Source organism: Capra hircus, chromosome 12 (assembly GCF_001704415.2).
Source record: "Capra hircus breed San Clemente chromosome 12, ASM170441v1, whole genome shotgun sequence".
NCBI lineage: Eukaryota > Metazoa > Chordata > Mammalia > Artiodactyla > Bovidae > Capra > Capra hircus.
The window spans coordinates 64,992,015-65,019,975 of NC_030819.1; the positions used below are offsets into that span (position 1 = coordinate 64,992,015).

The following is a 27,961-nucleotide window of genomic DNA, read 5'->3' on the forward strand; positions in this document are numbered from 1 at the left end:
TTTTGCTCTTGTTTAAATTTTATTATCATAGTTAGTAGTGATAAGCTGACAGAAACAGGCTAAGGAAGGGAAGAAGTTTGAGATAAATAACTTCTTATAAACTGAAACACACGTGCACATCCCGCCCTGCTGTACTAAAGAGTCCACACTAAAGAGAGTCCACAGAACATTGTAAGCAGCCGATCCCTGGATCTGGGCCCAGGACCCCGCTGTGTGAAGTCTCGGGGGTGAGGTTGGTCTAGATAACCAGCTTCTCCACACTCAGCGTACTTGTGGTTTCATCCTCTTCATTTGACCCAAAGTATCCCGGGAGATCCAGCATCCGCTGCTCTGCCTCGGTGAGGCCGAAGGATGTATTGTCATAGAAGGCGAACTCCGGGTGGGCGGGGAAGCTCTGACACTTGTCTTTTCTGCCCTGAGAAGGGCTCAGAGGGCTGACCCTCTGGTAACCATCTTTGGGCGCCAGGGGGGAAGGCTGCTTCCTTGAGACACTCCTGTGACTGGGGGACGGCCCCCTCCGAGCCCGGGGAGGCTCCGGTCTCTCACCTGCCCCCACGAACCCGGCCTGGCGATCCCCCAGGTCCGGTTTCCTTGGGGGCGGTCCCAGGGAGTGGGGTTTGGGGAGAGGGCTTAAGGGACCACTGGCCCCCGCGGCCCCTGGGCCGTGGTCCCGCTTCTCCGGGAACAGCGCAGCGCCTCGACTCGGAGGCCGGCCCCGTTCTCCGGCCTGGTCCCAGGTCCGGGCCCTGGGGCCGTGGGCGGGGGTCGGCCGAGGGGTCAGGGTGGACAGGCTCCTCTCCCGGAACGGCCGGGCCTGCCTGGCCTCGTGGAAGCTCGCCGTCCTGCGGAAGTGGGACCCCCGGGAGTGGCTCCTCACCTGCGACTTGCGGAGGAGGGTCTGGCTGGGGCTGACCGCGCAGCTGGCCGCCGAGAGTGGATGGTCCAGCCGGGAGGGGGGCCTGTCTCCGGCGCCCACTGCAGGGGGCTGCTCCAGGAACGGGGATTTGATCCGGAACTTGCCGGCCGTGGCTTCCTCGGGGCTCTCGGGCCCTCCGGGGGATGCTGCTGCTGCGGCGGCAGCGGCGGCGGCATCGATGGCCGTGTCCGTCAGGGGGCTCTGGGACACGTGGTACACCTTGGTGGTCTCCGTCAGGCCTTTCTTCTTCATCTCCTTCAGCTGCTGCTGGGCCAGGCGGTAGCTGAACAAGGGCGGGATGATCTTCTGGGCGTTGGCCTGGAAGCTCTCGCTCCCCGAGGCCTCGTCATCGGGGGGCGCTGGCACGCTCCGCCGGTAGGTCAGCGGGATGCCCGGGTCCCCCGGGCTCCCCGCCGGCCCGTCACCCACATCCGAGAAGCTGCCGCGCGGCTCGCTCAGCTCACAGATGTTCTCCTCGTCGGAGTTCTTCCGGCAGCCCGGCCCGTGCAGCGAGTTGTGGCGGGCGGGCGTGCTGCACTTGGGGGCGCGGCCCAGCTTCCGCCAGAGCGTGATGAGCACGGTGGCCACGATGATGGACAGGCACAGGGATATGCCGGTGACCGTCACGACGTTGTTGGACTTCACGGGAGCCTGGGGCTGGAGAGGAGATGGGCTGGATGGTTGGAAAGCTACCAAAAAAAAAAAAGGGGGACAAATGCATCCTCTGGTATCTTTCTCTCTGCATCGGTCTAAGGTCTCTGGGTGGCTGGCTCTAATTATCTAGCAATTAAAGAAAAAGAAGTGAAATAAGCAAGGACTAGGACTTCTGGTCATACATATTTCTACAGACAACTTAAGTCAAACTGAAAAACACAGACCGGTAGAAAGAAGTGCGGTGCCCAGATGGGCCACAATCAGGGTGACTCCTGGCCACACTCAGCGTCTGCTGACACTTGAGCCCAAATTTCTACATAGAAGCCTCAGGAGGAGTCTTTCAAGGTAAAAAATCAAGGTTTTTCACTTAAGGTAAGGTAAATATGGGCTTCCCCGGTGGCTCAGTGGTAAAGAATCTGTGTGCAATGCAGGAGACTTAGGAGATGTGGGTTCAATCCCTGACTGGGGAAAATCCCCTGGAGGAGGAAACGGCAAGCCACTCCAGTATTCTTGCCTGAAAAACTCCTTGGACAGAGGAGCCTGGCAGGCTATAGTCCAAAGGGTTGCAGAGAGTTGGACACCAGTGAGCACTGGGCTGCTGCTGCTAAGTCACTTCAGTCGTGTCCGACTCTCTGCGACTCCAGAGACGGCAGCCCAGCAGGCTCCCCCATCCCTGGGATTCTCCAGGCAAGAACACTGGAGTGGGTTGCTGTTGCCTTCTCTGCAGCTGAGCACTGCTACTGCTAAGTCACTTCAGTCGTGTCTGACTCTGTGTGACCCCACAGACGGCAGCTCACTAGGCTCCACTGTCCCTGGGATTCTCCAGGCAAGAACACTGGAGTGGGTTGCCATTTCCTTCTCCAATGCATGAAAGTGAAAAGGGAAAATGAAGTCGCTCAGTCGTGTCCGACTCTTAGCGACCCCATGGACTGCAGCCTACCAGGCTCCTCCGTCCATGGGATTTTCCAGGCAAGAGTACTGAGTGGGGTGCCATTGCCTTCTCCGAAACAGGGGATATAAACAGTTAAATGTACCTTTTCCCAGTAACACTTGAAATGCAAAGTAATTTAGACAGGTTGCAGCTACATGCGCACATCTCAAGAGAAACTGATAGGTGAAAATAGGTCTTTTGGCAATATACTACAACTCAATTTTTCTCTCCCGTGTCCGGGAACTGTCTTTCCTAGGTACTGGAGCCTCTGTTTCCCCACTTCTGCTTTCTCAGCTCTCTTATCTCCTCCCTCCCTTCCATGTGGTGCTGATTTTCCTCCTTCTCCCCTGGTCTCTCAATCTGGTGTGTCCCACAGTCATCAAAATGTTTCACCAAGACTCAGACACCACCTGGGACCTCAGCCTGTACTGCCACTGAAGTACTCAGGAACCTGAGACCACCCAGTTTCACACGGCAGGACCTCTCTTTCAACTCTTAGGCCACTGTCCATCATTTAAGCCCTTCCAATCACCTGTCCCCTCTCTCTTATGTGGCGTGCTGTGATTCATGGGGTCACAAAGAGTCAGACACGAATGAGCAACTGAACTGAACCGAACTGAGTTAATGTATGTATAAGGAGCAATCAGGGTCTTGCAAGTCATGATCATGTAGAGCCATTAATCACGAATCATGCGAGCTCCAATCACCACATTCTATTCTGCCCTCCAAAAGGGGGAACAGGTAAGGATTAGCCTACCAGATGATTTTTTAAATTTATTTTTAATTGGAGGGTAATTGCTTCACAGCCACAACGCTGTGCTGGTTTCGTCTGGTGTCTTTCTCCCCCAGTCGTACCCCCAGCTGTGTGAGTCATCTCCTGGACCCATCCCCAATGCTCCCCTCCCCTTTCCACTGCACCCTATGAGACACCTATAGGCAAAGACCTCACCATCCAGAAACTTTCCACAAAACACTGTTTGTCTACTTGCCTGACCTGAGGATGGGCCCTCCCGCAGGGCAGAGCCTCCTCCACCCACTCTTGGGTGGGAGCTTTATTAGAAGCAGAGCCAGCGGCAGGGCGTGTCCCTCAGCCTCATCCCTGGCTGCCATCTCAACCAACTCTTTCACCTCCGTGTCTAAGTTCTACTCTTCTGATGCCCATGTCCATCTACCTAGACACTCCCCTACCCCTCCCTCAACTCTTGTCATCTCCCCATTTCCAGGCACTCATCAGTCAGAGGTACCCGGGTCCAGTCTCCCTCACCATCCCCAGAGCTGGGACCCATCCATGCAGTTGCCAGCAACAGAATCCTAACTTTCACCTGGGGCGCTCCCCTCTCCATGCTTGCCACATCCAGAGTTGCTAAATCCTCTCCTCCGCATCCCACTGCCTTGGGTCACTGACAAACTCTTTTAATAGGCCTCCCTGTAGCCATTCCTGCCCCTTCTGATCTCTACTCCACACTGCAGCAGAAAAAGCCCTCTACAGCACAGGTCCAGTCTTTCAGGGGAACTTAGGATCTGGCTTGTCCAGCCTCATTGTGTGTGTGTGTGTATTTTGCAACGCTGTGCAGCCTGCAACATCTTAGTTCCCTGACCAGGGATTGAACCCAGGCCCTTGGCAGTGAAAACACCGAGTCCTAATCATTGGACCGCCAGGGAATCCCCCTGTCCAGCCTCATTTTTATCCCTCTTTCCTGACACTGTCCTGCAGCCACATCAAACTGTTGTCAGTTCTCTGGGTTTCTTAAGGTGCCCATCATTTGCCGAACTTTCATCCATTGCTCCCTTTCCTAAAACTCCCTTTCTCACCTAGTTCACCAGGTGACACTTATTCAGCTTTCAAACTTCAGCTCCCATATCACTTCTTCTAAGAACAGAGGTGTTCCCAGCCTGGGTTGTTACCAAGTATCCACAGCAAGCTGTGGATATCTTCTATTGTACTGGACGCTACACCTGCTTCTGTGTCTGCTAAGCTACTATATCATCCGCCTCTTCCAGACAAAGAGGCATGGCTTACCTATATATTTCCAACTCTAGTCAATAACTGGCACAGAGCTGGTACTCAATCAATGTTAACATTCAGTAATTGATTCATTATTTTAAAGGTAGTAACAAAATGTTCAACATCCCATCTGATGGAATGTGGGTACATGGCAACTGGATCCACCCACTGCTGCGGTGAACAAGAAGGGCCAAATTAATGTAGAACTTCACTCAGACCTTGGCATAAAAACATCCTTTCAAAACCAAACAGAACTCTAGACTTTGAAACAAGTGAAAATAGTCACATGATGAAAGATTTGTTTCCTGGCTGATCATGTCTTCGTCTGCAGCGGCTGCCCCATCAGTGGCAAACGTACATGACAGACCTCTTAGCTGTCACCTTGGACTCTGGTTGGAATCCTTCAAAACCACAGCTGGAAAAAAGCCCCAGAGGTGCTGACCTCACCCATCTCTGCCTCATCTCGTCTTTCCCTGAAGTGAAGGAGAGCTTCCTGATGCTAAGCAGCCTGCAAACAGGTCTTTACACTTCCAAGGAGTGGAAAACAGCCTAAACCGGAGACAGAAACACTTGGGAGAAATGATCATTTTTATCCACATGAGCATTTATCTGAGGACCACTGATGGTAGAAGCAGGGTGTTTGTAACATTAACACTTACCCTTTTTGCTAATTTATAATGCACAAATTTCTAGTTCCCACCCAGGATTAAAGAGATTAAGATGCCAGAACATGAAATAATACCACACAGCCGCAAAAACTGATTGCTAATTCCAGGATGCTTTTAGAAAGCTAGACTGACCTGTAATATTTAGAGGCAAAGTATTCAAGTTAGGGAGCTTAGGGTGAGGCCAGATCTAGTCCCTTGCTTTCTAGCTCTATGGCCTTGGGCAGGCGGCTTATCCTCTCTCTGCTACAAAGTTCTTACCTGTATATGGAGACAACAATAGACCGACTTTATACATGCAAGGCAATTAAAAGAAAAAATGCCTGGCAGCATCAAGCTCTCAAGATCTGAGCCCAGCATAAGAATCCTTGTCTTGTAGAATTATTATGAGTTTTGAGTGAGACATGTAATAAATGGTTGATATTGCTGTCGCTGCTAAAGGTGCAGCAGAAGTCAGGGGCAGTTGATTTTTAATTCATTTGAGTATCATGGAACTCTAGATGGAATAGCTTAACACAGCATGCCCTCCCAGAATGAAAAGCAAGAAGTTACACACAAGGAAGGAGCTATGGAGAGTAAGGGGACTTATAAAGAAAAGGGCAGATGGAGGAGAAAGCCTTAGAAGACAGTATGAGACACAACTGGAAAAACAGATTTGGGGTGGGGCCCAGGGCTGCTGAAAGAGGGCGGGAAAGCTGGGGCCTGGGAGGAGAGCCTGCGTCTGAAGCTGTAATCGGAAAACCACAGAAGAGAGAATGGCCTTCGGAGGCTGGAATAAAGGGAACAAGGCCTACAGCACTTGCTGCAAAGAGGAGACAGCAGGATTCTGGAAGGTCACAGGTGGGGACACCGGTCAAGGTGCTGCCAGATGCTGGTGGTTTGCTCAACAAGGTGCTCTGAGATCAAACACAGAAAACATCTAACTCCTCCAGGCCCCAAAGGGGCAGGAACTGGGGATGGTTTTCAACCTGGAGTTGGAGAATGGAAGAAGTCAGGACTGGAGAGAGGGGCCTCACCTAAGGGTCAGGACCAGAGCAAAGGCTTGTCAACTAAATGGGGAGCTGGCTGTGTCTCAGATGGGGGATGGTGTGTGCAAAGAGCAAAGATTCCCTTTTACTGTAACCTGTGGGAAATGAATGGGATTCAGCTCCATAAGCTGCGGCAAACCCAGCTGAGTGACCTGAGCACCCCACCACAGACCATCCACATCAAGTCCTCACTGAGCACCTGCTGGTGTGGGCCTTCAAGATGCTCAGGAGGATGAAGGACGGGCCAGTCTCCAGGTGATGGTAACATGAAATGCCCCACCTTCTCTTCCTGGGCAGGGGAGTAAAGAATAAATTATAGGGCCCTTCAGGGGATAAGGCAGGGCGTCTTGCTTCATTTTGGACAATTGATCTATATGGTTCCCTGGGACTTCTTGGAGATGAGGAGGAGAAAAACAATTTTTTAATGTTTCCCCACAGTTTTGATGGAGAGAAGTTAAAGGAGGGAGAAACAGCAAGAAATCCTGGGAGAAATGATCATCCCTCCCGTTTTTTGCATTTTTAAAAACGATTTTGTATGTCTGAACCTTTCATTTAGACCGATGTCTTTGTCATGTTCCCATTTGACAGTGTTACGTCCCCGGAAGCCAGCCCCAGCTGTGGACACACTGAGGGTCACAGAGTCCGTGCAGCCAGCAGCAGCGACAGTGCAGCTGAGTCCACTCCTGAACTCAGCCTGGCAACGACTGCCAGGCAGGCCTGAGTGCAGCAGCCCCTCCGGGAGAGGCTCGGGCGGGAGGATGGATACCTACCAGCACAGTCCTCCAGGGAACACGGGGAGGTCTCCGAGGACATTCCGGGGCAGCCAGGTCGGGAGAGGGAGGAAGTCAGGCATACGCGGCGACGCTCTCTGACACCATCCCCGCACGAGGCGCTACACTGGCTCCACGGCTGCCATAGCCCCCAAGTTTCTGCAAGGACACCAGCCAGGCTTTTAATGCCAACTCACTTGGAGAATCAGAATGTCAGCGCACCCAAAGGAAGCGGCAAAACTCAAATTTCAGGCCATGAAAAGTCAGTAACACGGAACATTCCCAAAGATGGGCAAAGCTGGAATATTGCTGCTACCCTTACAACAAAGGAAAGTGAAAATGCGAGTAGCTCAGTTGTGTCTGACTGTGTGCGACCCCATGTGCCCTCCAGGCTCCTCTGTCCCTGGAATTCTCCAGGCAAGGACACTGGAGTGGGTGGCCATTCCCTTCTCCAGGGGATCTTCCCGACCCAGAGATCAAACCCAGGTTCTCCTGCATTGCAGGCGGATTCTTTACCATCTGAGCCACCAGGGAAGCCTGTATAATTTATAAAATAGCAACCATTCTAGAACTCATCAGTCAGCAAAGGTCACAGGACAACCAAATGGCCTGAATTATAAGGAAAGACAGACTTCTCCAAGGAAAGTCAGGATGAAACATTATTTCCTGGGGCAGACACCAGGCCTCATACAAGCTGGTAAAAAAATGTAACGAAGGGGCTTCCCAGGTGGCTCAGTGGTGAAGAATCCACCTGCCAATGCAGGGTACACGGGTTCGATCCCTGGTCTGGGAAGATCCCACATTAGGCCCGTGAGCCACAGCTACTGAGCCCGCATGCTGTAACCACTGAAGTCCGCACGCCCAAGAGCCCGTGCTCCACAACCAGAGAAAGCACTACAGTGAGAAGCCCAAGCAGAGCTTACCGCCATCGGAGAAGGTCCACACGCAGCAACGAAGACCCCGCAGGGCCATAAATTAATTAATTAAGTTTAAAAAAATGTAACAAACTGTCAGAGGCCTGGTGCAGGCCAGTAGGAGAATACAGAATCCCTGGGAGCCACACTACCCACGGGGGATTTGTACCCACTGGCAGGCTCTTTGCCACCGAGCTCACCAGATGTTCACAAGGAGGTCTGAGGGCAGGTTCAAGACCGGAGAGAGCCTCCCTGAGGCGGAGGCTGAGGAGGGGAGGAGCAGCTTGTGGGAAAGACAGACCTCATCCAGATCCTCCTCTGCATCTGTCAACAAGAGCCCCAGCCACCAGGGACAGGGCGGGAAACCCCGTCATTCTAAGAGCACCAGCTGAGACCTAGTGCTCTCAAGGAATGGAAAAAGAAGAGAAAGCTTCACCCTTAGAGACGAGACCCAGGGCCGAGACTAACACAGAGCTTCTACCCCTGGGGAGGGGCGGCATCATCACAAAGACCCCACCTGGTGATAATGTTAAACATAAATAACCTAAAGACCAACCAAAAGACAAAGATTGTGCGGCTGGATAAAAAAGCATAACCCAGGGACTTCCTGGTGGCCCAGTGGTTAAGATTCCACACTTTCACTGCAGGGGGCACAAGTTCAATCCCTGGTCAGGGAACTAAGACACCTGCATGCTGCCCAGTGTGGCCAAAAAAAGAGAGATACAACTACATGCTGCTTAAAAGAAACACACTTTAAGTATAAATACAGAAACAGGTTAAAAGTAAAAGGATAGAAAAAGTTATACTTCATAAACATTAATGAAAAGAAAACTCAGTGGCTATATTAATATCAGACAAAGTAGCCTGCAGAACAAGGAGTATTAGAAAGAAAGTGAAGTTGCTCAGTCATGTCTGATTCTTTGCAACCCCATGGACTGCATAGCCTACCAGGCTTCTCTGTCCATGGGATTTTCCACGCAAGAGTACCGGGGTGGGTTGCCATTTCCTTCTCCAGGGGCTCTTCCCAACCCAGGGATCAAAGGTCTTCTGCATTGCAGGCAGACACTTTTTACCCTCTGAGCCACCAGGGATGCCCACTGCAGAACAAGGAGTATTACCAGGGATAAAGAAAGACATTTACATAATGATAAAAGGGTCAATTCAGCAAGGAGACTTAACAACCCTAAATAGGGATGCACCTAACACCAGAGGGCTTGCAGAGAGTCAAGACATCTGAGTGACTGAGCACGCATGCACTAACATCAGAGCTTCAAAATACATACAGAACACATCCAACAGTCATTATTGATTGGCAAATGCAACCTTCTTCCCCAAGCATATATGTAATCACTGCCAGATAGAATAATTGAATAACCCCCTATAAATAATTATCCTTCGTCCCTTCTCTATCAACACCCATTCAATCCCAAGATCTATCAGGTCATGCCCACACTAGGCACCAAAACATCCTGTGCATAAAAGTCTCTCTTCATTACGGACAAAAACTCATCATGCAGTCAAGGGTCTAGAAAGCACTACAAAACCATAAGGAGAACACGCAGGGCAGATACATTCTCAGGAGAGCCAAGTGGTGCAATCCTTGGAGTGAGTCACGGAATATGACTTCTCTACAGCAATTAAAAGTCTCGGATTTTCACAAGAGTGGGAGCATTACAAACCAGTATCCTGGACCAATGTCAAGTGAGGTGTGGTAATTATGTTCCATCCAGAGTTCCAACTGAACACAATATTGGTTCTGTGTCTCCCAGGTCACACCGCAGCTCCTCAAATGGCTGAACAACAAGCCAGCTTTGTCCTCGAGCTTCAGAGCTGTTCAGACACTAAGCTTCCAGGGCTTGTAAAGCTTTGGGAAGCTCCTAGTAAGTCTCTCTGAGCTAAAGTACTGTGATTTATTTCTGAAAAACCTCCTGGGAATTCCACTACTGTAACTTCTAAATGGCAAATTAAGTCAAAGTATAGTTTATCCTTCTCTTGTGCTTGTATTTAAGACCACAAAAGGTAGACTACAAAAGCCAAGAATCTTTTTGTTATTCTTTCTTAACTCTTCTACTTTACAGGCGCTGTTTTCGTTTTTTAATCTCTTAAGTCCCGTAGGACTCTTTTGGGACCCTATGGACTTGTAGCCTGCCAGGCTCCTCTGTCCCTGGGATTTCCAGGCAAGAACACTGGAGTAGGTTGCCATTCCCTTCTCCAGGATATCTTCCCAAACCAGGAATCGAACCCAAATCTCTTGCATTGGCAGGCAGATTCTTTACCATTAAGCCACCAGGGAAGCCCACCCTTTATATTACATAGATTATTATTTAAATATATAGTTATATGTCAAACAAAAACAAAAATTCCATTAGTAGGAGCCAGGAAAAAAAAAAATCAAAGTTCTGGTAAAAGCATGAATCTTAATGTCAAAAATCTCATTATGAAATGTGCCTTTTTCCTTTGAAAGTAAAATCATGACTGGTAGGATCATTAGCCATTGGAAAAAAATAAACATTTAAACTAAGTTTTAGTTCTTAAACTTCTAAACCAAACGCATCAAACAGAAAACAAGAGAAATCACTCAAAGCAATAAACAAATTTAATGAGGCAAAATTTTTAATGCCTTAATAACTCTGTTACCTAAAGATTTCTGTTAATAACATTGAAGAAAATGCTTAGCAAAATGGGGACTGACAGGATAGCTATAATAAATGTGGCAGAAATGAAGAGTAAGATGACCAATTTTCTCAATAGTCTTCCTTCATGAATGACAGGCTGTTTGTTTTGTCCTGTTTAGGTGTCCATACATCATACTACATAGCAAACCTGTTTGGCCAGGATAAATGCTTTACAGGCCACTCTATAGGATATTAAACCTGAATGAGCAACATGTGTTCAGAATATGAAAAGGGAGATTTGTTTCCACTCCAAGCATATTTGAAGAGTCGGAAATATTCACATTTGCAAGACATTTTGCTTACGAGTCTAACATAACTAAACAAAACATGCTTATAAGAAAATTCAAGAGACTTTAGTGAGTAGCTAAGAGCAGCCGTGGGAGCAAAGACTCTTGGATCAGCAGTTCAGATTTTCTGTGGCGGACACAGGCTCCGTCACGTGGGACCACGCATGCTTATACCTGGGCCAGCGGGTTCCAAAGTTGGTAAGATGTCTTCAAGAGGGGTGGGCAGCACAAGATGAACCAATGAGGTGAGGAGGAAGATACTGGAACTTTTTTTCAATCAAAAGGTTTCCTATTACTTAATATCTGGATTGATAGATGACTGTATAGTAGGCAGCACATAATATCGGTAATGTAGCAAATGCTGGACTTCCCTGGTGGCCAGTGGTTACGCATCCACTTGCCAATTCAGGGGACATGGGTTCGATCCTTGCTCCAGGAAGATTCCACATGCCACAGGGCACCTAAGCCTGTGTGACACAATTATGGAGGCTGCACCCTAGAGCATGTGCTCTGCAACAAGAGAAGCCACCACAACTAGAGAGGGGCCCCTATTTGCCACAACTAGAGAAAGTCTGCACGTGGCAATGAAGACCCAGCACAGCCAAAAAAAAGGCTCCAGCCAGCTAATCACCAGCAGTTTTTAAGCCACCAACCTAACCTTTCTATGCCTCCCTTTCTTTACCTGTACGGTTGACAATAAAATAAACCTAACTCATACAGTTACTGTAAGGATTAAATGGGCCAATATTCATAAAGCACCCAAAACAGCTCTTGGTGCAAAGTAATCACTATGTAAATGTGATTATGCCAAATGGTCACATAGAGCATGTCAGCTATTCTTAAAAAATCCCAAAGGAAGAACAGGAGTTCCACCAAGTGGAAGGGTTTACTGGTTCCTTCATTGTCAGAGAACTGCAGAGTATTAAAGTATTACATTATATTAAATTGTATTTTCCAGTTTTAGGTAAACTAACTGGATGAGTAGTTTAAAAAGATCCTGGCAAAGAATTAAAGATGAAACAGTGATTAAGCACCTGCAAATAAGACAACAATAACAGGATGACAGTACTCCTGTTCTTGACAAAAGCTCTTGTCCAGTCACACTGGGAATGAAAAACAAGACCATCTATCTAACCAGAGAAACAAGAAGATAGCCAACAGACTTAAATTATCAAGAAAACTATGTGCTGAACATTTACAATTTTTACTTGTCAAAAACACTATGTGACTATGAATTTATACCCTCTATCAGTAATTCTCAACTTAGCCCTAAATATATGTATTATATATATATTTGCCTTGAGAAACAGGATCCATTATCCCTTATCTGACACCATTGGGGCAGATGAGTCCAGAATTCAGAATTTCTCAATTTAGATTTTTGCATATTACTGCAGCACCTGTGCCCGATATTACTAACACTCCCCTCGCAGCATCTCATAACCACACATATAACATTTCTGCAGAGAAACTCATAGACATTCACACTAAGTAGGATAAATGAAGATCGCAAATAATCATTTTTGACATTATCCTATTCCTACAATTTAGTATGTACATGCTTAAGGTCCTAAGACATATTTGGAAAAACAGAGAAACATATCAAACCCATTTTCCCTTTTCAAAAGGAGCTAATGGGAAATGCATTGTGCATCAGTGAGTCACAGCTCATGATGGGCTCAGTGGGGGTGGGGGGGGCCCTGAATGATGCCATTTGGCAACAAGGACAGTCTTTACTGGTCAGAGCCAGCAATTTAAATGGAAAATGAAAAGAACTTGATTTAGTCATTAACTTTTATACCAGAAACACAAAGGCACTGAGTTTCCATCACTAGCATAAATTTCACTGACCAGCCAAGCAGAGCCCTGCTGGGTGGCCACACACAGAGAATCTAGGGTTTCCAGGACCGTTTAGCCCCTCAAGGTTCTCCTTCCAGCCCTACTGCCCAATTGCATCCAGTGGCTGCAGCCCCAGAGGGAACCCTGAGCACCCTCAGCCTGGACACAGCTCTACTCCCTGTTCTGCCCACCCCTCACCCCAGGGTCTTCCCCTCTGCTGCTGGGGGGCACTCAGTCTTTAGACACCAGTGGAGGAGTCAGCGGGAAGCCCCACAGTTGGGAGAACAAACCAACACGGAGACCTCCTGCTCCCAGGGTCTTTCATCAAGTGGCCTGAACGCCTTTGCCCGCCCATGGTTTGTTTCCATTGTGTGTGCTCAGGTGCTCAGTCGTGTCCGACCCTGCAACCCCATAGACTGTAGCCCACCAGACTCCTCTGTCCATGGGATTTCCCAAGCAAGAATACTGGAGTGGTTGCCGTTTCCTTCTCCAGGTTCTCCCTGACCCAGGGATTGAACCTGAGTCTGTTACGTTTCCTGCAATGGCAAGCAGGTTCTTTACTGTGGGAAAGGGCCACCTGGGAAGGCCTTGCTTCCATTAAATTCAGTCAATTAAAATTTTTCCCCCCTTAGCAACTTCTTTTGAAACGGCAACCACATCTTGAATGATTAAATTAACATAATTGTTTTTCCACTGACACCTAGCTGAGACCTGTCACATCAGAGTACAACTTTCCCTTTACTAAATATGTGCTGAGCACCTGTTAATGTGCCAGGTATATGAAATGGGCCAAACAAAGATCATAAATAGCTTCATGGCAGCACAAGTCGGCTTTTGTCACCAAATGAGCTTCTGCAACCTGGAGTTCAAGGAGGTGTGGATGTGAGAGAAGGACACTGGACAAGCAGTGACAGACGGGTAAATGCCAGGAAGGAGGGTCTACGGATGCTGGGCCAGTTCATACCAGGGAGTTTACCGAGCCCGGGACCGAGGAAGAGTGCCCAGGAGGAGACCTGGGGGATGGGTTCATGAAACCAAGTAAAGGTGGGCAGAGGGGTACCCAGTCTCCAGCCCATGGATGGTGACTGTAGGGGGTGGGGGGCAGCTGGCCACGGAGGGAGCATGGATGCTCATCCTCATAGGTGAGGTGTCAAGTGAGGTGATTGACAAGTTTCAAGGAAGAGAATAGCCCTCAGTTGACCTGAATTTTCAACAATCCCTCTCTGGCTGCCTGGAGAGAATGAAGGGGATGGGGGAAAAACAATTAGGGATCTATTAAAAGAGTCCAGGTGAGCAGCTTCCCAGATGGGGCTAGTGGTAAAGAACCCGCCTCCCAGGGCAGGAGATGAGATGTGGGTTTGATCCCCGGGTGGGGAAGATCCCCTGGAGGAGGGCATGACAACCCACTCCAGCATTCTTGCCTGGAGAATCCCACGGACAGAGGAGCCTGGCGGGCTACAGCCCATGGGGTCGCAAAGAGTCGGACAGGATGGAAGCACCCGAGCACACACGCACTGGGAACTAAGATCCCACAAGCCGCACGGCACAGCCAAAAACAGAGGCCAGCTGGGAGATGGTGGAGGCTTAAAGCAAGGGGTGTCGGTGGAAATGAAGAGACATGGAGAGACTCAGGGATTTTTTTGAAGAGACAAAATCCACAGGACCTAGTGATTCGTTCATAGGAGGTGAAGAAGAGGAAGGCTCCTGAGTTTGGGGTTCAAACAGTGAAATGGGCAGAGCCTTGTACTGAGGAGCAGTGTTGGGGGGTAAGCTGCTGAGTCCAATTCCACGCTGCTTCTGAGGGGCCTGGAAAACATCTGTTCAGCTCTTAGATGCAGGCGAGAGACGCTAGCCTGGAGCCGTCAGCAACAGGACAGCGATCACCTAGCAACTGTGAGAAGAATGAAAAACGCAGAGGTTCCGATAGAAGATGCAGAAGGCCAAACAGAAGACTCGGAAGTCTGAGGCTTAAGGGATGTGATGAGTGGCAGAACAGGCTGGCAAGGGAAGGAACAGCCAGGGAGGCAGGAGGCGAGTGTGATGTCCTAGAATCAAGGTCAGCGAAGACACTGACGAGAAGCATCCCAGGTTTGGGGGCCTCAAAGTCATTCACTGGCTGCTTTATTGAGAGCATTTGCAGGGTAAGCGCATGAGTCAGGAGCGGGGTGCAAAGTGAACGGGGGTGAGGAAGTAAACCCCAAAGCACAGGTGACTTTTTCAAGACCCAGGGCTACACAAGGAAGACGAGAGGAAGACGGAGTGTTCTGGGGAGAATGAAGAGGCAAGGGGCAAGTTTGTTTTGTTCTCAGATGAGATGACTAAGGACATCTCAAAGTGGATGCAGATGAGCCAGTAAAGAAGGGACAGTTAGAGACGGGGGAGAGGAGGGTAATCACGATTAACAGAAGGTTCCGGAGAGAGCAGAGGGGCTGGGATCCCCAAGGGCAGGGGAGTGCTGACCTCGCACTGGAGGAATGACGCTGCTTCTCTGGGGACAGCAAAGGAGAGGATAGGACGGCTGCCGGCATGGGGATCTCAGTAGGAGAGTGAGAGGCACGTCCCTGATGGCTTCCAGCTGCTCTGTGTGGCTGAGTGAGCTCTGAGCATGAGGCAGGGGTGGGGGTGAGGACAGGGGAGGGCCAGCAGAGCAAAGCAGAACAGCAGGGGCGCGAGCAGCAGGGGGTGGTACGCTGGGTCCAGCAGGAGTGGAGGCACGTGCACCCCCAGGGGCCCCGCTCCGCCTGGGTGCAGAGGGCAGCTGGCAGGGGGATCAGGACAACGAGGCAGGGGCGTTTGGGGTATTGGTAGGGGAGCTGTCAAAGGAACAGGCCGCGGAACGTAAGCTAGAGAGAGGTAACCACAGGCAGGGAAGCGCCAGTGGTAGGGACGGAGTCACAAGCATCTCTCAGGAGAAGTAAGCAAATCTGGAGCAAGAAACACGTGGAGCACCAAAGATCCTCAGAGGCCTGGGCCATCAGGCAGCACGGGGCCTAGTGGGAAAGTAGATAAGGGAATGTGTACGTGATCAGGAACGTCTTTGCTGGATTAACCTCTTGCCAAGACGAGGCCTGCACCCAGGAAAAGAGAAAGAAATGCCAAGAGGAGCCTGGGGCCTGGGTGGAACCATAATAACCCTACTTCTTTGTGCAAAGAATTAAGAATCTGAAGAAGTTTCTAAAAATCTGCCTGTGAACTCTCACTAAAGAGGTGTCATTCTTATAACAAGGGACGCATGACAGCAAAGAGACAACCTTGAAGACACTCTCTAGAGGAGACACGACATTACTCACTACAATTTGGGATTTAGCTTTGAATTCTGACTTGCCATAGGCAGACGCTTTAACCTCTGAGCCACCGGGGAAGCCCCATGATGTAATCATATAATCTTTAAATACATACAAAAGGATGAAACTAGAACATTCTCTAAAACCATACACAAAAACAAACTCAAAATGGGTTAAAGACCTAAATGTAAGACAGGCTACTATAAAACGCTTAGAGGAAAACACAGGCAGAACACTCTCTGATATAAATTTCAGTAATATCTTTTTGGACCCACGTCCTAGTGTAGTGAAAATATAAACAAAAATAAACAAATGGGAACTAATTAAGCTTAAAAGCTTTTGCACAGCAAAGGAAACCATAAACAAAATGAAAAACAACCCACAGAATGGGAGAAAATATTTGCAAATGAAGCAACGGACTCCAAAATATACAAATCGCTCATGTAGCTCAATATCAAACAAACAAACCAATCAAAAAGTGGGCAGAAAATCGAAATAGACATTTCTCCAAGAAGACATGCAGATGACAAATAAACATATGAAAAGATGCTCAATATCACTAATTATTAGAGAAACGCAAATTTAAACTTCAATGAGGTATCACTTCACACCTGTCAGAATGGTTATCATCAAAAAATCTACAAATAATAAATGCTGGAGAGGGTGCAGGGAAATCCTCCTACACTGTTGGTGGGAACGTAAATTGGTAGAACCACTAGGGAGAACTGTACGGAGATTCCTTAAAAAACTAAAACTAGAACCACCATGTGACCCAGCAGCCACACTCCAGGGCATGTGTCTGGAGCAAACTGTAATTCAAAGATATATGCACCCCAAGGTTCATGCAGGGCCATTCACAATAGCCAAGACATGAAAGCAACCTAAATGTCCATCAACAGAGAGATGAATGAAAAGACGTGCTACAAACCAAACCAGCCAATCCTAAAGGAAATAAACCCTGAATACTCATTGGAAGGACTGATGCTGAAGATGAAGCTCCGATACTTTGGCCACTTGATGCAAAGAGCCAACTCACTAGAAAAGACCCTGATTCTGGGAATGACAAGGTAAAAGGAGAAGAGGGCAGCAGAGGTTGAGATGGTCAGATAGCATCACCAATTCAATGGACATGAACTTGGGCAATCTCTGGGAGATAGTGACAGAGAGCCCTGGTGTGCTGCAGTCCATGGGGTCACAAACAGTTGGACATGACTTAGTGACTGAACAACAGCAACACTATATATACAATGGAATACTACTCAGCCACAAAAAAGAATGATCACGCCATCTGCAGCAACATGGATGGACCTAGAGATTATCATCCTAAGCGAAGTAAATCCAGAGAAAGACAAGTATCATATGATCTGACTTATATGTGGAATCGAAAAAAATGATACAAATAAACTTATTTGCAAAGCAGAAAACAGACCTACCAACTTTTAAAACAAACTTATGGTCACTAAAGCGGAAAGGTGGCGGGGGATTACCATGTACACACTATATATAAAACAGATGATCAACAAGAACCTACTGCATAGCACAGGGAGCTCAGTATTCTTTAATAACCTGTATGGGAAAAGAATCTGAAAAACAAGGGAGATAAACACACACACACATATATATATATATATATAGCTGATTTATTTTGCTGTACACCTGAACCTAATATTGTAAATCAGCTATACGCCAATATACAATAAAAGGACAAACAGACCTAAAAAATAAAATACAGTGTAATCATAGCTGAAGTTTATCAGTGCTTCCTACATGCCAGGCACCGTACTAAGAAATGTGCACACTGATTTCCCTTAATTCTCACAACTCTCCGAGGCAGATACTCTTATTATCCCCACTTTACTGATGGGGAAACTGAGACCTGCAGCAGTTAGCAGTGAGCTGGGTATGCCTAGCAATATTCTTCATTTTTCAGATAAGGATGTTAACATCATTTGGAATATTACAAGGAGTGAACCATAAAACTGATGGCACAGTTCACAGAACATTCAGGCATGACCTATATCAAATCCCTTTTGACTATACAGTGGAAGTGGGAAATAGATTTAAGGGCCTAGATCTGATACACAGAGTGCCTGATGAACTATGGACGGGGGTTTGTGACACTGTACAGGAGACAGGGAGCAAGACCATCCCCAAGAAAAAGAAATGCAAAGAAGCAAAATGGCTGTCTGAGGAGGCCTTACAAATAGCTGTGAAAAGAAGAGAAGCAAAAAGCAAAGGAGAAAAGGAAAGATACACCCATTTGAATGCAGACTTCCAAAGAATAGGAAGGAGAGATAAGAAAGCCTTCCTCAGTGATCAATGCAAAGAAATAGAGGAAATCAACAGAATGGGAAAGACTAGAGATCTCTTCAAGAAAATTAGAGATACCAAGGGAACATTTCATGAAAAGATGGGCTCGATAAAGGACAGAAATGGTATGGACCTAACAGAAGCAGAAGATATTAAGAAGAGGTGGCAAGAATACACGGAAGAACTGTACAAAAAAGATCTTCACGATGCAGGTAATCATGATGGTGTGATCACTCACAGTCACCTCTGCCAGACATCCTGGAATGTGAAGTCAAGCGGGCCTTAGGAAGCATCACTATGAACAAAGCTAGTGGAGGCGATGGAATTCCAGTTGAGCTATTTCAAATCCTGAAAGAGGATGCTGTGAAACAGCTGCACTCAATATGCCAGCAAATTTGGAAAACTCAGCAGTGGCCACAGGACTGGAAAAGGTCAGTTTTCATTCCAATCCCAAAGAAAGGCAATGCCAAAGAATGCTCCAACTACCCCACAATTGCACTCATCTCACTTGCTAGTAAAGTAATGCTCAAAATTCTCTAAGCCAGGCTTCAGCAATACATGAACCGTGAACTTTCAGATGTTCAAGCTGGTTTTAGAAAAGGCAGAGGAACCAGAAATCAAATTGCCAACATCTGCTAGATCATGGAAAAAGCAAGAGAGTTCCAGAAAAACATCTATTTCTGCTTTATTGACTATGCCAAAGCCTTTGACTGTGTGGATCACAATAAACTGTGGAAAATTCTGAAAGAGATGGGAATACCAGACCACCTGACCTGCCTCTTAAGACCTGTATGCAGGTCAGGAAGCAACAGTTAGAACTGGACATGGAACAACAGACTGGTTCCAAATAGGAAAAGGAGTACGTCAAGGCTGTATATTGTCACCCTGCTTATTTAACTTTTATGCAGAGTACATCATGAGAAATGCTGGGCTGGAGGAAGCACAAGCTGGAATCAAGACTGCTGGGAGAAATATCAATAACCTCAGATATGCAGATGACACCACCCTTACAGCAGAAAGTGAAGAACTAAAGAGCCTCTTGATGAAAGTGAAAGAGAGTGAAAGAGCTGGCTTAAAGCTCCGCATTCAGAAAACTAAGATTATGGCATCTGGTCCCATCACTTCATGGCAAATAGATGGGGAAACAGTGGAAACAGTGTCAGACTATTTTTCTGGGCGCCAAAATCACTGCAGATGGTGACTGCAGCCATGAAAATTAGAAGACACTTACTCCTTGGAAGGAAAGTTATGACCAATCTAGATAGCATATTAAAAAGCAGAGACATTACTTTGCCAACAAAGGTCTGTCTAGTCAAGGCTAGGGTTTTTCCAGTAGTTATATATGGACGTGAGAGCTGGACTATAAAAAAGCTGAGCGGAGAAGAATTGATGCTTTTGAACTGTGGTGTTGGAGAAGACTCTTGAGAGTCCCTTGGACTGCAAGGAGATCCAACCAGTCCATCCTAAAGGAGATCAGTCCTGGGTGTTCATTGGAAGGACTGATGTTGAAGCTGAAACTCCAATACTTTGGCCACCTGATGCAAAGAGCTGACTCATTTGAAAAGATCCTGATGCTGGGAAAGATTGAGGGCAGGAGAAGGGGACGACGGAGGATGAGATGGTTGGATGGCATCACCGACACAATGGACATGGGTTTGGGTGGACTCTAGGAGTTGGTGATGGACAGGGAGGCCTGGCATGCTACGGTTCATGGGGTCACAAAGAGTCGGACACGACCGAGTGACTGTACTGAAGTTCACAGAAAATCAAGTTCATCTAAATTCAAAAGAATAATTTTGATTGCATGAAGATACCAATTTCATTAAAAAAAGAAAAAAAAGGTTTTAAAATTGCAATACCAACCTATACTTCTCCGAATTAGCATGCACTCCTTTTCCTTTGCAGAAAACTGGCTTCGGCTTGAAACACCAAAGTCAAAGCAGTATTTATTCCTCCCCATGTCAAACAAAGTGCAGTTGAATACTGTTCTCCTCTCTCCCAAGGCCAGGCTGTTTTCAGCCAACCGATTGGTCCTCTCCCCGGGGAGTCTGGGGGCTTCCTTGAAGACGGTGATCACCCCTTGGACGAAGATGCACGGCGGGGGCAGCACCGTGACCTCCACCCCGGCCTCGCAGGTGAGCTCCGGCTCCATCACCAGTTTGTACCCAAATTTCTGGGCCAGGTCAATGGGGCCTGTGGACATAATGACCGAGTCTCGGCCCAGCAGCTTCAGCACCACGGTGACCGTGACGTAGGCTTCCGGCCCCACAGGGGGACAATCGAACTCAACCCACTGGCCTTGAGCGAGCGCCACCCTCTTGCTGGCCCTAATCTCCAGCGGCAGGGCCTGACTCGCCCTCGCCTCCGGGAGGCTGTTGGTGAAGGTGACCTCCAACAAGATGTCGGGCTTGTCCCCGGGGAACGGGCACAGTGGCTGACTGGTGAAAAGGCCCACCTGGAAAGTGCCTTCAGCCGCCTTGGACGTCCTGCTCAGGTCAACGTGAAAGACGGGCCATTCCACCCTGAGAAAGGCGCTCCTCTCCCTCGACGGGACCGGGAGGCTGCTGTTTGTCGCTTCCCGGGTCATCATGAACCAGTAGTCGCCTGCCTCCTTGAAGTAGAAGCACTCAAACTCGAGGGTCCCCTGGGACTGGTTGGTCAGGAGGTATTTGGTGGTAAGAGTCTGGTTGGAGCTGGCCTCCACCAGCAGAACAGAGACATTCCTCAGCGTCCCGTTGGCACCATGGAAATCCACAGTCACCGTGCTGTTGCTCAGCGCTACATGGCCCGGCTCCCCCAGCACGAGATACTCAGCCTCTCCAAGAACTGAAAGGAAACGGTCACAGTGAGTTTTAAAAAGGGACATCTGAGCGGCAGTACTGGTGACATCGAGGAAAACAGCATTTTAGACACAGGAGAAGTTTGAACTGAGCCAAGGATGACCTAAAACGGTGTTGAGTGCTAACCCTGGGAGCTGGGCCCTGAGCCTCTCCCATTCTTAAATGGCTCAGGTCCTTCATCTCCATCTTTCATGATTCTCGTTCAAAATAATGAATGGATACTCTGAATTCTCAACAGTCAACAATGGAATCTATCCGCGAAGAAAACCTAATAAGGCAAGAGTAACCACTGACAACTCTCATGATAAAACTCTAACACTTCACTTTGCTCACTTTAGTCATCTTGCAGGATTTAGGCATTTGCCGGAAATAGGTTTACAGCGAGGGCTTCCCCAGTGGTCAAGAATCCATCTGCAACGCTGGAGACACAGGAGGCGCAGGTTCCATCCCTGGGTCGGGAAGATCCCCTGGAGGAGGGCATGGCAACCCACTCCAGCACTCCTGCCTGGAGAATCCCATGGACAGAGGAGCCTGGCGGGCTACAGTCCATAGGGTTGCCAAGAGTCAGACATGACTGAAGCGACTTAGCACGTGTGTGCACACACACATACACACACATCCACAGGTTTACGGTGAAGTGAAAGAAAGCCTGATTTAAATGACAGAATATGAAGTACTCTAGATTACTTAACATGGACGATTCTAAATATACAGTTGATGCTTGAACAACACGGGTTTGAACTGCAAGGGTCCACTTATGCCCAGATTTGTTCCAACAGTAAATAGTAACTCCATGATCCGTGGTTGGCTGAATCTGCAGATGCAAACAGCAGATATGGAGGGCCAACTATAAGTTATATCAGGATTTTCAACTGTGCAGAGGATTAGACTCCTTAAACCCCACGTTGTCCAATGATCAGCTGTACCTGTAAGTTACTGCTTTCTGACATTGAAGATGGGTGTGTGAGTATTTTTACCAGTAAAGAAACTGCCTTTTGTTTGTATAAGGCAGAAATTTTTAGATGAATAAGAAATGTTGACATTCCATCCTACATGGATTAATCCAGGGGACAGAGTGAACATTCACGGAATAGCTAAGCATGTCCTTGGTGATTTTAATGACATTATAGTAACAGGCCTAGACAAGATAAATGACTACCGGCCCAAAAGTATCACTTAGTTAGGATAATCATTTTTTTTTTTTTTTAAAAAGAGACCCACTGGAGCAGCTGAAGTAAAAAGCAGAAAGAACACAGACACACAAGAATCCTTGTTTCTATTTTGAACCCTATCCAAATACATACCAAAGAGACAGAATTTGGCAATACAACAATCAACTGGCCTGTGGCTAGGGTAAGAAGCATTCTAGATTTGAGAAAGTGCAGTGCCCTTTGGTCTGAAAAACAACATGTAAGTAGGAATTTGTAAGTCTTCTTCTATATACATGATAATAAAATATATTAATATAATAACAATAATTATATATGTCATATACGCCCAAAGGACCTCAATGTGTTGTCTGGGCTGGTGGTCCTTAAATACATTTAACCTACAGCAGAGTCTGACATAGTATTGTAAATCAACTATACTTCAATACAAAATAAATTAAATTCACTTGGCTATCCAGCAGAAAACAATCAACACTGTAAATCAACACTACGCCAATAAAAATTTTTTTCAAAAAGAAAAAGTAGACAATTCAAGGATATTAAAAAATGGTTATTAGAATCAGCACATGAAATACTGGCCCATGAAGGTTTGTTTTGATCGCCTCAGCACTTCACTCATTTCTTATTTAAGATAAGGAGAAATAAGACGCATAAAACTTGGATAGATCTGGACACTTGAAAGACCATAATAGGTTTTTTTTTTTCATCAACATACAAATTGAGGAATACTCCCTGTTGGATGAGGGTGACTCAGGGTTAAGGAAGGCGGTCGCTTTTGATGCAGCTTCTGTGCGGGTTCAGAGCTGACCTCCAGTGCTCACTGCAGCCCAAGGAAGGAGTAAGGACTGGGAACAAAGCTTATATTCATTTGCATCCGATGGGGCAGAATGGTTCTGTGATGCATTTTAAGACTGAGAAGCACACCACACTTAGTTAATTAATGAAAACCTATTGTCAAGGATACGGTTACCACACAGGCAGATCAGATTCTAATTTGCTGGGCAGCTAGTCAATGAAAGAGACACACATGTCCCTTTGGAAATGGACAGGAAAGAGACAACTGATGAATCTCAACAGCAGCAGATAGAAGAGGTGTACTGAAGAGGGAACTTGGCTGCTTTACACTTGAACTCTAGTCTCTACAGGCAAGAATATATTCTCATTTAGAAAACTACAATTTGGTCATACCATCAAATTCACTACTATAGTTCAGTTTTCTCCATTCATTCATTTCCTCTCTCCCATTCCTTTAAAGGAACTGGTGCCTCAATATAAGCATGTGGATTTCAAAAGAAATCTAACTGGTAACGGTGTGTTTTGATCAATTTCAAATGGAGAAGGGGATAAAACCCCACATATATGAAAATACCTCCATTTTTTAGTAGCAGCCTTGGCACTCAACTTTTATGCTTTATTTTCTGCTCATCAACTTTTTTATGTGCCGGTAAAATATTTTGTTCTCAACAATAACAAGCATCCTTGCAGACTATTTAAATAGAAATTTTTGATGTCTTTATGAAACAAACTACCCTTTTATAGTTTTTTGTATAAGGCTGTTAGATGCAGAGCAATGTTTTCCTCAGTGGCTCAGTGGTAAAGAATCTGCCTGCAATGCAGGAGACGCAGGTTCGATCTCTGGGTTGGGAAGATCCCCTGGAGAAGGAAACAGCAACCCACCCCAGAATTCTTGCCTGGAGAATCCCATGGACGGAGGAGTCTGGCAGGCTATAGTCCATGGGGTTGCAGAGTCAGATACAACTGAAGCAACTGAGCATACACGAGTATGCACACAAAAAGAAATGAATCCCAGGGACTTCCCTGGTGGTCAAGTGGTTAAGACTCAGTGTTTCCACTGCAGGGGGTGTGGGTTCAATCCCTGGTTGGGGAACTAAGATCCCACATGCTTTGAGACACAGTGAAAACAAACAATAAACAAAAACTAAACTAAAAGACAGTACACACACAAATGTGTAATACCGAAACACTAGGAAATCAATCAAAGTGAGGGCAACATGTTTGTCTCCAACTTGTGAAAGTGAGTTAAAAAAAAAAACCTTTAAAATATATTTTAAATGAAACTTGAATTAATAATGCAGAACCTTAAGAGAACCTAGGGTTGCAAGAATCATGGTTTAAAAGGCACTGAACTGGAGTCCCTGCCCTGCCTCCTTCATAGAGGGGCATCAACATTCATGCATTTAAAAACCTCCCATTTCTGTTTCTTCACTGAGACCCACAGCATAAGTGCACTCGACACTTACCATAGTCACAGAGCACCACCAGCAATAGATTTGAAAAGTCTTTCAACGTTTGTTTCATTCTGATCAGCAAAATCCCAGGTCTTTGGTCTCCTCATGTCCTTTCTCACATCCGAATTGTGGAGTCTTCTTTCAAAAACACCTGCAAGGAGAACCTCAAAGAAATATTGGCTCTGTTCAATGTGATTCATAAAATAGTAACCCTGAGATGACAAAACCATTCTAAGAAGTCAGACTTCCTCGTTAATACTGTAAAGAAAACAGGAAGGACATTACTGTTGCCCCCAGGGAAATGATCAGTAATTATATAAGTTCCTTTCCTTTCATTATAGCTCACCTGCTAAGAACATTTAGGTCTGCCCACAGCAAGACTTTCTCTGCAAAACACCATGTCTTTTATCTTTATAGCAGACCCTTAAGTGGACAGTTGGTTGCTCTTTGCTTAATTTTATTGAAGCTCATAGCCAACCTTGATAATATCTTCACACATTTATATGCATGGCATAGCAGGCTAACCAACTAACATTTTGCCAAATTTCTGCATCTGCTGTATAGACTCGCCCTGCTTCCACAAATGGACTTATATTAACATTGTCTGTCTTACACAATTGGTGTGTTATCTGGATTGCACCATTTCTTAATGCCTAGGAGCTATATCAAAATTATTAAGTCTTAAAAAAAAGGTACTCAGATTATTGCAGTTAAATGTGAACTTCATGTGGCCCTGACTTCCCTTGGTTAGGGCATTCTAAAGACAAAACAGCTATCATCTTTGGCAGCCTTCCAACACTTGTTGCTGCTGGCTGGCATGCGTCAGGAGATGTATGCTTTCAGGCAGCAATCTTCCCAGACCACCTAGGAGGGCAGGGGAGACCTTGATGGCCCGTGGTTCAGAATGATTTGTGAGAAGTGGCACTTACTTTGATATAAACAGACTATTACATAACAGAATGAGATGCAGGGCATTTAAGAGCCAGGTTTTTTCATACTTGAGTCTAGGAAACTATTGGATGCTAAACATTACCAAATAGATATTTCCTTAATGTCTACATTCCCCCCTATTATGCACAGTTAATCTACTTTTAGTAAGTTTTTAAAAAGCATATTATATTCAAAATATATGTATGTCACATCCCTTCAGATAAGGCAGGAATTAAGGGAATTAAGAAGATTGATTGAAATAATCAGAAATTCAGTGGAAAGGAAACAGGTCTGTCTCTATTCGCTTTCTCTCTGTAGGAGCTGGTTGAGCAAAAGGAAATGCTGGACTTCCTCAAGGAGAAGCAGAGATATAAAGTGTAATTATGCAGACAATTAGGGCTCTCGCCCTCTCCAAAAACAACCAAAAATGAAAATTCAGTTTTGTTGAAATTAGGCATAGATTTGACCCAATCCTTTCCTTTTACATGAATTGGGAACCTGGGAAAAGACAGCAGATGAGCATCACCGCATCTCTGGGGCAAGCGTGGGCACAAAGGGCAATTAAAATGCTTCCTTTAAGGCACTGATACTCAGTAACCAAAGTAAGAAGAAACAAGCAATTTTTGGCCCCCAAAAGTGGAACTGACTCCTCCCAAATTCCTTGTTTCCGCATGACAAACAGGCTTCCTTGGTGGCTCAGATGGTAAAGAATCCACTGGCAATGCAAGAGACCTGGGTTTGATTCCTGGGTTGGCAAGATCCCCTGGAGAAAGGAATGGCTACCCACTACAGTCTTCTTGCCTAGGAAATCCTACGGACAGAGGAGCCTGGTGGGCTAGTCCACTGGGTCCCAAAGAACTGGCCGGCAACTGAGCAACTAACACTTCACTTCACCATGCCAGGACAAACATTTTCAAAGAAGTTCTTAACCACAACTGATTTTCTGATTATAACACATTTTCTTTCTTATGAAAAAGATCAGTAAAACAGAATAGTGATCATCTATATTTAGAGCTATGTGGAAATGGAATTATAAAATAATCCAGGCTATCTGAAACCAGGCTGTTTTATTTTATAAGACATAATATGGTTTGCATACTATGGATTTTTAAAAAATACTCTCAAGCTTTTGACAATAAATCCTGATTTTTTTCATTAATATGAAGATGTTTAACAGAGTGCTCTAGAATGTCATGGACTGCTGGGTTTTAAAAAGCACTACTTTTTTAAGAAAACAGCGAGCTTCTTTAATTTGTTTTAAACCTTGCTTATTTTCTTTCAACAGGTGTTCCCAATACCATGACTGGCTACTTAGAGTGTTTGGCTTGATAATCGTTTTTTGAGAAAATAAGAACTTGGGCATCCTTTATACACATTTAAAGAAAAAAACTTACACAGAGCATTCACATACTGAAATGTTTAGAGACATTCTAAACATAGCAGCTACAGGGTAGAGGCATATTCTCAGCGGCTAATGACATGACGGAGAACTCAGATCCCAGTACTTTTGCTGAAATCTGCTAAGATAAACGCTTATCTGTCCCCTAGGGCGTCTTCAGAACTCAGAAAAAGAAACTGAATTACGCTGAGGTTCAGGAGACCAATGACTTAGGAAAAGAATAAAAGGAAAAGTGATCCTATCCATTCTGACAAACGTGCACACGCTCGTGTGTACGTCTAATGATATTTATTAAGAGGAAATCCCTAAATTCCAAGCAGGGTGCATCTATGCATTTGGCCGAGTCGGCGGTGCCTGTCCCCGCGTCCACCCAGCTTTTCCCAGGCCCGCAGGTCAAGGTCACTGTTGGAAATCTAAGGCGGCCGGTATCCTCAGCCCAAATCCTCCTTAAACGGCATGTATCTCATACTGCTTGTATCCCAGAAAGGATTTCTTTCTGGAAACACGCAAGCCAGTTCTGAAACGCAGAATATCCCAGATGCTGATTTTCAAGTATCCCAAACTGTCCGGACTCAACGCCCATCTATCTGCGGTCAGCCTGAGTCCCTCGGCCACGCCTGCGCCAGGTGCAGCGTGAAGTCGGGACTCGGAGAGGCGGAGACGACACTTTTTAGCGCGCCCCGGGGAGCCAGGGTCGCAGGCTGGGTGCGTGGAGGGGGCAGTACCGTCCACCTGCGCGTTCCAGCGGCGGGGAGTGGGGCGGCCGGGTCCCGGAGCCTCCGGGAACCCCGCGGCGAGGGCGCACCCCAAGTCGCTTCCGGGAGGTCCCCTTACCTCTGGGACGGGCGGGCGGGAAGGCGAGGCGGGCGGAGGGCGAGCGACTTCACGGGCGGCGAGGCAGCCGGCGGAGCATCCCGCGTCCCGGGACTGCGCCCGGGGCCGCCGCGCCGCTCCCGCAGCCCCGCCCGGGACCGCCCCCGACGGCGCGGGGAGGGCGGCACCCGGCGGGCGGGGACCTCCGGGAGCCCGCCAGAGCCGCCCCGCCCGCTCCGGGCCGCGCATCCTTTCCTGCCCGCGCCCGGCTGGCCCGCGGCTG

At 47.0% G+C, this 27,961-nt stretch overlaps 1 protein-coding gene across 1 annotated transcript; it reads right to left on the reverse strand.

Annotated features, from left to right (window-relative positions):
- THSD1 (thrombospondin type 1 domain containing 1) lies at nucleotides 1-27,816 on the reverse strand. Its single transcript, XM_018056690.1, has 5 exons — nucleotides 27,700-27,816; nucleotides 24,549-24,687; nucleotides 20,142-21,104; nucleotides 6,970-7,128; nucleotides 1-1,605 (listed from the first exon to the last, which is right to left on the reverse strand). Exons 2-5 carry the CDS (start codon nucleotides 24,604-24,606, stop codon nucleotides 239-241), a joined length of 2,547 nt encoding a protein of 848 aa, XP_017912179.1. The 5' UTR covers nucleotides 24,607-24,687; nucleotides 27,700-27,816; the 3' UTR covers nucleotides 1-238.

Coding starts and splice junctions, on each gene's coding strand:
- THSD1 (XM_018056690.1), bottom strand. CDS start 24,606: ATGAAACAAACGTTGAAAGACTTTTCAAATCTATTGCTGGTGGTGCTC. Junction 21,105..24,548: donor GGTGGTGCTCTGTGACTATG/GTAAGTGTCGAG, acceptor GTTTCCTTTCAG/TTCTTGGAGAGGCTGAGTAT. Junction 7,129..20,141: donor GCTAATTCGGAGAAGTATAG/GTTGGTATTGCA, acceptor GTGTCCTTGCAG/AAACTTGGGGGCTATGGCAG.